The 12,030-nt window shown below is 38.4% G+C and overlaps 1 protein-coding gene across 1 annotated transcript; it reads right to left on the bottom strand.

The window, feature by feature from the left end:
• Nucleotides 1-226: 226 nt before the first annotated feature.
• Nucleotides 227-8,183, bottom strand: tyrp1b (tyrosinase-related protein 1b). Its single transcript, XM_063008550.1, has 7 exons — nucleotides 7,829-8,183; nucleotides 4,983-5,305; nucleotides 4,697-4,901; nucleotides 3,235-3,402; nucleotides 2,940-3,119; nucleotides 2,713-2,859; nucleotides 227-582 (listed from the first exon to the last, which is right to left on the bottom strand). The coding sequence occupies exons 1-7, from the start codon at nucleotides 8,181-8,183 to the stop codon at nucleotides 383-385; spliced, it is 1,578 nt and encodes a 525-aa protein (XP_062864620.1). The 3' UTR covers nucleotides 227-382.
• Between the last annotated feature and the right edge of the window lie 3,847 nt (nucleotides 8,184-12,030).

Here is a 12,030-nt window from a genome sequence, read left to right on the forward strand (position 1 = left end):
ATTCAGGTTTTCGGACAGTTTGCGGGGTCCGAAATATCATAGTGACCATATTTCGGTTCGGACGCTGAGGTAAAGATGCCTAGCACCAGGTTTAGAGAAGCCCAAGGTGAGTGAAAGGTTGTTGCTGGTGGTGAGGGGTAGATAGTTGACGAGTTAGTAAAATTTCAATGAATTTTATTGACAATATTGACCCTTCAGGCAAGGAGATTGTTCTAGATGCTTTGATTTCTTTAATAATATTATGGACTGTAGATGCAGAATCGCTTAAAATGTCGTTATTCAACTCCTGGACTATTCAAAGGTTCGTAACAAGCTAAATTTCAATCTAGCTGCTAACAAGAACAAATATCCAGAATTTCGTTCTGAATCTGGATTTCCATCTTCAGACTGCAGAGCGGTACTTCTCCTCCCGACGATCGTTTCCAGCGTAGTGGCGGAAGCGTTCCCCGAGCAGCGGCTCCTGCCCTTCCGACGAGCCACACGCTCTGGCGAGGCACGTGACGGCTCCGCCGACGATGATCACCACCAGCACCATGACGACGATAGCGATGGTCATGATCTCAGACACGGTGTACGGCTGAGCTGGAAAGAGAACGACGGCGTGGAATAACGTGATGCGTCAAGTTCTACATCGTACAAGTCTGAAGCTACTTCACCATCGGGTTCTGGACCAGTGCTGACGATTTTACTTTCAAAAAGTGTGACCATAATTTTGTGGATGTCTAACCATAAACTTGTTTGATATCTTTATGTAGATTGAATCTAGAGTAGTATGTAAGTGTATGAATGTTGAGTAGTATGTAGATATAGGACTCTAGAGTAGTATGTAGATGTAGGAATCTAGAGTAGTATGTATGGTAGATGTAAGAATCTAGAGTAGTATGTATGGTAGATGTAGGAATTTAGAGTAGTGTGTAGATGTGTAGGAATCTAGAGTAGTATGTATGGTAGATGTAGGAATCTAGAGTAGTATGTAGATGTAGGAATCTAGAGTAGTATGAAGATGTAGGAATCTAGAGTAGTATGTATAAAAAGGAATCTAGAGTAGTATGTAGATGTAGGAATCTAGAGTCGTATGTAAATGTAGGAATCTAGAGTAGTATGTAAATGTAAGAATCTAGAGCACTATGTATACCTAAGAATCTAGAGTAGTGTGTATACATATGAATCTACAGTAGTATGTAGATGTATAAATATGGAGCAGTATGTAGATGTAAGAATCTAGAGTAGTATGTAGATTTGGGAATTTAGAGTAGTGTGTAGATGTGTAGGAATCTAGAGTAGTATGTAAATGTAAGAATCCAAAGCACTACGTATACATCAGAATCTAGAGTAGTATTTATACATAGGAATCTAGAGCACTATGTATACATAACAATGTAGATGTAGGAGTCTAGAGTAGTATGTATGGTAGATGTAGGAATCTAGAGTAGTATGTATGGTAGATGTAGGAATCTAGAGTAGTATGTATGGTAGATGTGAGAATCTGGAGTAGTATGTATAGTAGATGTAGGAATCTAGAGTAGTATGTATGGTAGATGTGAGAATCTGGAGTAGTATGTATGGTAGATGTAGGAATTTAGAGTATTATGTATACATAAAAATCTAGAGCAGTATGTAGATGTAGGAATCTAGAGTAGTATGTATACATAATGTAGAGTAGTATGTAGATGTAGGAATCTAGAGTAGTATGTATATTGAATCTGGAGTAGTATGTAGATGTGTAAAAATTTAGAGTAGTATGTTGATGTAGAAATCTAGAGTAGTATGTATACATAAAAATCTAGAGCAGTATGTAGATGTAGGAATTTATAGTATGTATAAAAAGGAATCTAGAGCAGTATGTATACATTGTAATCTAGCACAGTATGTAGATATAGGAATCTAGGGTAGTGTGTAAATGTAGGAATCTGGAGTAATATGTACAGTAGATGAAGGGATCTGGAATAGTATGTAGATATACATAGGAATCTCTAGAGCAGTATGTATACATAGAAATCTAGAGTAGTATGTAGATGTATAGGACTCTAGAGTAGTATGTATACATAGGAATCTAGAGTAGTATGTACAGTAGATTTAAGAATCTAGAGTAGTATATAGATGTAGGAATCTAGAATAGTATGTATATATAGAAATCTAGAGTAAAATGTATACGTAATAATCTAGAGTAGTGTGTGGATGTAGGAATCCAGAGCAGTATGTAGATGTAGGAATCTAGAGTAGTATGTATATGTAGGAATCTAGAGTAGTATGTATATGTAGGAAACAGAGCAGTATGTAGATGTATAGATGAGTAGTGTGTAGATGTAAGAATCTAGAGTAGTATGCATATGTAGGAATCTAGAGTAGTATGCATATGTAGGAATCTGGAGTAGTATATAAATGTAGAACTCTAGAGCAGTGTGTGGATGTAAGAATCTAGAGTAGTATATATATGTAGGAATCTAGAGTAAAATGTATACGTAAGAATTTAGAGTAGTGTGTGGATGTAGGAATCCAGAGCAGTATGTAGATGTAGGAATCTAGAGTAGTTTGTATAAATAGGAATCTGGAGTAGTATGATAATGTAGGAATCCAGAGCAGTATGTAGATAAACTTTTGGCTATGTAGCATATATGGTCTTTAGATTCTTGTGGGAATACATATACTGACTGTAGCCCACACTACCGTGTTGTATTAGATGTTCCTAATAAATTGCTGAATTGAACTCACTCGGCCACTGGACCTCGTAGGTGTACCCGAGACCGTCCGAGGCGGGGACGAACATGTCCGCGTTGGTGACTGGCGGCCAGAAAGGAACCATGTTGAAGTGTCGGTTGTGACCGATGGGAGCGTTCTCGTCAGGGTAAGCTGCCGCCCCTGCAACACAGAGACACGGAGTACAGGGTTTGTACCTTAAACCGAACAGTGTCCACGGGTGCGTCGGAGGGTGCGCGTACCGGGGTGGCGCCGGCGCAGCCACTCGTCGAAGACGGCGTCGGTGAAGGAGTGCAGCAGCACGAAAACGGGGTCGTTGGGCGACAGGTGGGTTTGAGTTCCCGTGCCGTTCAGGAACAGATGAGCCAGGTTGTGGAGGTTGCGCACTAGAGGGTCGTAGGTTCCCCCGGGGGCGCTGTAACCTAAAACACAAGGGTACACACACTGATTCTAGTAAAGTATCTGGAATCGAGGAAGGTAGGTAGCACTAGGTGTTCCTAATAAAGTGCTCGGTGAGTGTAGGTGTGTCTGTCTTACCTTCGATGGTGTTTCTGAAGCTCGCGGACGACGTGGAATAATACGGCGGCGTATCGAACTCTCTGAGCTCCAGGCAGTCGATGATATCTTGAGGTTCCGGGAGTTTCTGGACCGCCGGTTGTGCCACATTACCACCGGGGTTCCGTCTTATTGAGCCGCCTTCCGTACCTGCGCTTGCAAGAGGAAATTTTAGAAACAGCTGGAATTGCTCAAATTCTGCATCAACTTCACATCAAATCCTGCATCAACTTCACATCAAATCTCATCAGATCTTTATCTAGAGGTGCGTCGCGATTCTGGACCAGTGCTGACAATTTTACTTTCAAAAAATCTAGTTTCATTTTGATGGATGCTTGGACCAACAGTATGTGGACACCTAACCGTGGCCATTGGTATAGAGTAGGCTCTCTTGTGCTCTGCATCAGAGTAATGAGTAGAAGTAGGAATCTGGAGTAGAAGTAGGAATCTGGAGTAATATGTACAGTAGCTGTAAGTATCTATAGTATGTAGATATATATAGAGTAGAATCTAGAATAGTATGTAGATGTAGGAATCTAGAGTAGTATGTACAGCAGATGTAAGTATCTAGAGTAGCATATGGATGTAGGAATCTAGATAAGCATGTATACATAAGAATCTAGAGTAGTATGTAGATGTAGGAATCTAGAGTAGTATGTAGATGTAGAAATCTTGAGTAGTATGTAAGTGTAGGAATCTAGAGTAGTATGTATGGTAGATGTGGGAATCTAGAGTAGTACCCAGATACAGGAATCTAGATTAGTATGTATAAATAAGAATCTAGAGTAGCATATAGATACAGGACTCTAGAGTAGTATGTAAATGTAAGAACCTAGAGTAGTATGTAGATGTAGGAATCTAGAGTAGTATGTACAGTAGATGTAGGAATCTAGAGTAGTATGTAGATGTAGGAATCTAGATTAGTATGTGAATGTGTAGGAATCTAGAGTAGTATGTAGATGTAGGAATCTAGAGTAGTATGTGAATGTGTAGGAATCTAGAGTAGTATGTATACATAAGAATCTAGGCTAGATATATAGATGTAGGAATCTAGAGCAGTATGTAAATGTGTAGAAATCTAAAGTAGTATGTGGATGTAGGTATCTAGAGTAGTACACAGATGTAAGAATCTAGAGTAATATCCAGATATAGGAATCTAGTATGTAAATGTAGCATGTAAATGTAGCACTTCATGTCTGGAGTAATATGAATACATAGAAACCTAGAATAGTATGTAAATGTGTAGGAATCTAGAGTAGTATGTATACATAAGAATCTAGACTAGATATATAGATGTAGAAATCTAGAGCAGTATGTAAATTTGTCGGAATCTAAAGTAGTATATAGATATAAGTATCTAGAGAAGTATCTAATGCAGTAGAATCTAGAGTAGTATGTAAATGTAAGAATCTAGAGTAGTATGTTGATGTAGGAATCTTCTTACTGTTACAGATGGTCCCTTGGTTCTCGTACTCTTCCACGTCCTCACAGATCACCCTCCACAGTGAGAACACAGAGTTGGAGCTGATGCTGTTCTCATCGAAGCTGCTTCTGGCTCCCAGCAGGTCGTCCTTGCAGACGTCACACTGGTTTCCTCCCACTGCAAAGTTCCAGTAGGGCAGAGCGAAGGTGGGGTCTCCGAGCAAATCCTGACCAGGAACACACACAGGGGTCAAACAGTCCAGGGTCTCCTAAATCTACAATTCCAAACACCAGTTCCATGAGCTTACCTGCAGGTCCATCTCCAGCCGCAGCAGGTGAAAGCGGTGCCACGTCAAGAACCCCGGACCTCCGTGAGAGAAGTCCACGCCCCCGAAACTCTGCTCTCCAGGACCCATGTACGTCTTCCCCACAGAAAAATAATGAATCCAGACGAAGAGGTTATAGATCGTGATGTTTTCACACTGGACCGAGTCTCCGCCCGGGCCGAAGATCTCCTCGTAGCGCCGCGTGCAGATCACCAGGTGTGGGTGGACGCTCGTCTTAGCTTGATGAAGAGCGTCGATAAACGCCCGCTTCTCTTCTGGAGACATCTGCATGATGTCCTGACGAACTGATCACGGATTCGAGAGGTGCATCAGAAAATAAATGGACATACAAAATCAGGATGTTAGAAAGAGGAAAACAATTATAAAATTAATTATTTGAATATTTTTTAAATATAAGTAGTGCCAGACTACTCTACTACAACTACTCTAGATTCTTACATCTACCGTACATTTTTCTCTAGATTCCTGCATATACTGTCCATACTACTTTAGATTCTTATATCTGCATACTACTCTAGATTCCTACATCTACCATACATACTACTCTAGATTCTTACATCTATTGTACTTACTACTCTAGATTCCTACATATACCGTACACACTATTCTAGATGCCTATGTACACATACTACTCTAGATTCCTACATCTACCGTACATACTGCTCTAGATTCCTACATCTACCGTACTTACTGCTCTAGATTCCTACATCTACCATACTTACTGCTCTAGGTTCCTACATCTACCGTACTTACTGCTCTAGATTCCTACATCTACCGTACATACTGCTCTAGATTCCTACATCTACCGTACATACTGCTCTAGATTCCTACATCTACCGTACATACTGCTCTAGATTCCTACATCTACCGTACATACTACTCTAGATTCTTACATCTACTGTACTTACTACTCTAGATTCCTACATATACCGTACACACTACTCTAGATGCCTATGTATACATACTACTCTAGATTCCTACATATACCATACATACTGCTCTAGATTCCTACATCTACCGTACTTACTGCTCTAGATTCCTACATCTACCATACTTACTGCTCTAGGTTCCTACATCTACCGTACTTACTGCTCTAGATTCCTACATCTACCGTACATACTGCTCTAGATTCCTACATCTACCGTACATACTGCTCTAGATTCCTACATCTACCGTACATACTGCTCTAGATTCCTACATCTACCGTACATACTGCTCTAGATTCCTACATCTACCGTACATACTGCTCTAGATTCCTACATCTACCGTACATACTACTCTAGATTCTTACATCTACTGTACTTACTACTCTAGATTCCTACATATACCGTACACACTACTCTAGATGCCTATGTATACATACTACTCTAGATTCCTACATATACCATACATACTGCTCTAGATTCCTACATCTACCGTACATACTGCTCTAGATTCCTACATCTACCGTACTTACTGCTCTAGATTCCTACATCTACCATACATACTGCTCTAGATTCCTACATCTACCGTACATACTGCTCTAGATTCCTACATCTACCGTACATACTGCTCTAGATTCCTACATCTACCGTACTTACTGCTCTAGATTCCTACATCTACCGTACTTACTGCTCTAGATTTATTACATCTACCGTACATACTGCTCTAGATTCCTACATCTACCGTACATACTGCTCTAGATTCTTACATCTACTGTAAATACTACTCTAGATTCCTACATATACCGTACATACTGCTCTAGATTCCTACATCTACCGTACATACTGCTCTAGATTCCTACATCTACCGTACATACTACTCTAGATTCCTACATCTACCGTACATACTGCTCTAGATTCTTACATCTACTGTACTTACTACTCTAGATTCCTACATATACCGTACACACTACTCTAGATTCCTATGTATACATACTACTCTAGATTCCTACATCTACCGTACATACTACTCTAGATTCTTACATCTACTGTACTTACTACTCTAGATTCCTACATATACCATACACACTACTCTAGATGCCTATGTATACATACTACTCTAGATTCCTACATCTACCGTACATACTACTCTAGATTCTTACATCTACTGTACTTACTACTCTAGATTCCTACATATACCGTACACACTACTCTAGATGCCTATGTATCCATACTACTCTAGATTCCTACATCTACCATACATACTACTCTAGATTCCTATGTATACATACTTCTCTAGATTCCTACATCTACCATACATACTACTCTAGATTCCTATGTATACATACTACTCTAGATTCCTACATCTACCATACATACTGCTCTAGATTCCTACATCTACCATACATACTGGATTCAAGAGGTGAATCAGAAGAGAACGGACATACAAAATCAGGATCTTAGAAGGAGGAACGTTTTTTATTCAATACAGGTTGCTCCAGAAATATCGACACCCTTGGTAATAAATAACACCCATGGTGCCCATGTTGCTGTGTGATACCCATCTACTGTGTTCCTTAGATTTACTTTTAGACTTTTATCTGCTCAACTTCATTTCATTGGTTAATAAACGTCCATTCCTGCATTTCAGGCCTGCAAAACGTTCCAAAAAAAGTTGGGACGGTTCGATTTAGGGCTGGTAATGATGTGATTACAAGGAACAATTTACAAGGAACATGCCGTACACAGCGGGTCCTTAAACTCAGTGAATTACAGCTGTGCATCCACAAGGGTGAGCCATTGGCCCGTTTTTCTTTTAGCATCTGGCGCTGTGTGTTGTGTGTGTGTTCAGTATATGAATAGGTGTTCGTGCGGTCACACCCTTACCGACCCGGACTGTCCGGTCACACTCGGGCCCGGTCAGCCCGTGCCTGCACCGTCCACAGTCGTACCCGCTGAAATTGGCGCTACACCGACACGTCCTGTTAAAGAACCGGAGCGGCCATCTCTCCCGATCGTCCCGTCCGTCGTGTGGGTACTGCGGTCCGTGCGGACGCCGGTCAGCGACCACCGGGACGCATCGACCCCGCACAGTCCCGGACCCGCATTCGTCGTCTGGCAGACCGGAGGGTGACGGGCAGCAGGCGCCGCTGCGCAGGACCTCGGGCGTCATGCAAACCCGGGGAAACTGGGCATGGGTGGGCACCATGCACAGGGACAGCAGGAACACACCCGGCCACATCCTAACACACACGCACACACACACACACACACACACAACACACACACACAACACACTCACACACACACACACACACAACACAAACACACAACACACACACACACACAACACACTCACACACAACACAACACACACAACACACACATAAAAGTCCAGTCTTAAATCAGCAGGTTTTGAGTTCAAGTCCAGTCTTCAATCAGCAGGTTTTAAGTTTAAGTCCAGTCTTAAATCAGCAGGTTTTGAGTTCAAGTCCAGTCTCAAATCAGCAGGTTTTAAGTTCAAGTCCAGTCTCAAATCAGCAGGTTTTAAGTTCAAGTCCAGTCTTAAATCAGCAGGTTTTAGGTCTAAATGAATGTACCTGATCTGTGTCTCCGTCTCCTCCATCTGTATAGCCGCTTCCCCTCGGTGGAACCAAAAGTTCTGTATATAATCCTCACCTCATGACCGGCCTGGAGCTGCTGATCCTGTCAGCTCGTGATCAGCAGCTTCTGGATCCAGGGAGAAAAAACTCCAGTTTCTGTTTAACCAGAATTCTTGGGACGCCGGGCGATATCAATGTGGTTCTAAAACCGTGTTCATATATTTATTCATATATAGCTCTAATATCATCCAGTTCTCTGGGAAGCCTTTTTATTTGAGGTAACCTGAGGTGTGTCTGTGGGAATTTGTGCCCATTCAGTCAAAAATATTATTGATAATAATAATTATGAAAGTAATAATAACAGTTATAATATAATGAGTAATAATAATATAATAATAATAATAACAATAATAATAGTAATAATAATAATAATATATATAATAGTAATAATATATAATAGTAATAATAATATATATATAATAGTAATAATAATAATAAATATAATAATAATATATAATAGTAATAGTAATAATATATATAATATTAATAATAATAAAATATATAATAGTAATAATGTATGTATTTATAATAAAATATATACTAGTAATAATAATAACAATATATAATAGTAATAGTAATAATATATATATATATATATATATATATAATATTATATAATAGTGATAATGATAATAAATATAATAATAATATATAATAGTAATAATAATAGTATATATAATAATAATAATATAACAGTATAATAATATCATAATAATATGTAGTTATATATATATATATATATATATAATAGTAATAATAATAGTATATATATATATATATATATATATAATAATAATATTATAATAATAACTCTGAACTCTTGTGCACCACATCTACCACTCAGATGAACTTTGTGGGTATACAACTACTGACAGTAGCCCATCTGTTGCTCTGTCCACTGTGTCTCCACCCTGTAACCCCCACTGACCAGATGGTGAAAACATCCTCCGAATGTGGTCAAAATTATTTGGACGCCTGACTGTAAGCTCTTCTTAAGCACAATAAATTTTCACAAGGTTTTGAGTGTGTCTGTGAGGATTTGTGCCCATTCAGTCAACAGAACATGTTTTAGACTTGTGTTTTGATTGATTTTGTACATCTTTATTGTAGTGATTATTAAAAAACAGGGATGTCCACATACTTCTGGTAATAATGAAATCAGTAAACCACAGTCACACACAGATACACAGACTCAGATGTGGGTTCGGGGGTCGGAGGTGATGATGGAGCTTCTGACGGAGTTTAAAGTCTCGGTGCTGTAGAGTCGCTGTGGAGGGATTTCATGGGAAGCGCCGCCCCCTGCTGGACTGTACAATTCTCTACAACCGATCTGCTGAGAACCACACATCATTCATTCACTCACTCATTCATTCACTGACTTATTCACTTCTACACTCATGTATACACTCACTCACACACTCATTCATTCATTCATTCATTCATTCACCTACTTACTTATTCACCTATACACTCATTCATTCATTCATTCACTCACTTATTCACTTATACATTCATTCATTCATTCACTCACTTATTCACTCATTCACTCACTCATTCACTCACTCACTCATTTACAATCATTTATTCACTGACAATCACTCACTTATTTGCTAAAATCACTCATTTATACACTTATTCATTCATTCACTTCTACACTCATGTATACACTCACTCACAATTACTCACTTATACACTTAATCACTCACTTATACACTCACTCATTCACTCACCCACAATCACTCATTCATTCACTTATACACTCACAATCACTCATTCATTCACTCACTTATTCACTTATACACTCATGTATACACTCACTCACATACTCATTCATTCATTCACTCACTTATACACTCATTCATTCACTCACTTATTCACTTATACATTCATTCATTAATTCACTCACTTATTCACTTATACACTCACTCATTCACTCACTCACTTATTCACTCATTCACTCACTCATTCACTCACTCATTTACAATCATTTATTCACTGACAATCACTCATTTGCTAAAATCACTCATTTATACACTTATTCATTCACGTACATTCACTTATACACTCATTCATTCATTCACTCACTTATTCACTTATACATTCATTCACTCATTTGTTCATTCACTCACTTATTCACTTATACACTCATTCATTCATTCACTCACTTATTCACTTATACACTCATTCATTCACTCACTTATTCACTTATACACTCATTCATTCATTCATTCACTCACTTATTCACTTATACACTCATTCATTCATTCACTCACTTATTCACTTATACACTCATTCATTCATTCACTCACTTATTCACTTATACACTCATTCATTCATTCACTCACTTATTCACTTATACACTCACTCATTGATTCACTCACTTATTCACTTATACACTCATTCATTCATTCATTCACTCACTTATACACTCATTCATTCATTCACTCACTTATTCACTTATACACTCATTCATTCACTCACTTATACACTCATTCATTCACTCACTTATTCACTTATACACTCATTCATTCATTCACTCACTTATTCACTTATACACTCATTCATTCACTCACTCACTTATTCACTCATTCACTCACTCATTCACTCTCACTCATTTACAATCATTTATTCACTGACAATCACTCACTTATTTGCTAAAATCACTCATTTATACACTTATTCATTCCCGTACATTCACTTATACACTCATTCATTCATTCATTCATTCACTCACTTATACATTCATTCATTCACTCACTTATACACTCATTCATTCATTCACTCACTTATACACTCACTCACTTATACACTCATTCATTCATTCACTCACTTATACACTCATTCACTCACTTATACACTCATTCATTCATTCATTCACTCACTTATACACTCATTCATTTATTCATTCATTTACTCACTTATACACTCATTCATTCATTCATTCATTCACTCACTCATACACTCATTCATTCATTCATTCATTCACTCACTTATACACTCATTCATTCATTCACTCACTTATACACTCATTCATTCACTCATTTATACACTCACTCATTCACTCACTTATACACTCATTCATTCACTCACTTACACACACTCACTTCTACACTCACTCATTCACTCACTTATACACTTATTCATTCACTCACTTACACACACTCACTCACTTCTACACTCACTCACTTCTACACTCACTCATTCACTCACTTATACACTCACTCATTCACTTAATTATACACTCACTCTTTCACTCACTTATACACTCATTCATTCACTCACTTATACACTCATTCATTCACTCACTTATACACTCATTCATTCACTCACTTATACACTCACTCATTCACTCACTCATTTGCTTACGTATAGACTCACTCAATCACTTATACACTCATTCATTCACTCACATTCACTCACTTATAC

The sequence above is a fragment of the Trichomycterus rosablanca genome, chromosome 14 (genome assembly GCF_030014385.1).
Source record: "Trichomycterus rosablanca isolate fTriRos1 chromosome 14, fTriRos1.hap1, whole genome shotgun sequence".
Classification (NCBI taxonomy): domain Eukaryota; kingdom Metazoa; phylum Chordata; class Actinopteri; order Siluriformes; family Trichomycteridae; genus Trichomycterus; species Trichomycterus rosablanca.

Excerpts from the sequence above, each read along its gene's own strand:
- tyrp1b (XM_063008550.1), bottom strand. The coding sequence starts at position 8,183 with ATGTGGCCGGGTGTGTTCCTGCTGTCCCTGTGCATGGTGCCCACCCAT. Across the intron at positions 3,403-4,696 it reads CCAAGGGACCATCTGTAACA|GTACGGAAGGCGGCTCAATA; the intron begins GTAAGAAGATTC and ends TTGCAAGCGCAG. Across the intron at positions 3,120-3,234 it reads CTTCAGAAACACCATCGAAG|GTTACAGCGCCCCCGGGGGA; the intron begins GTAAGACAGACA and ends CTTGTGTTTTAG.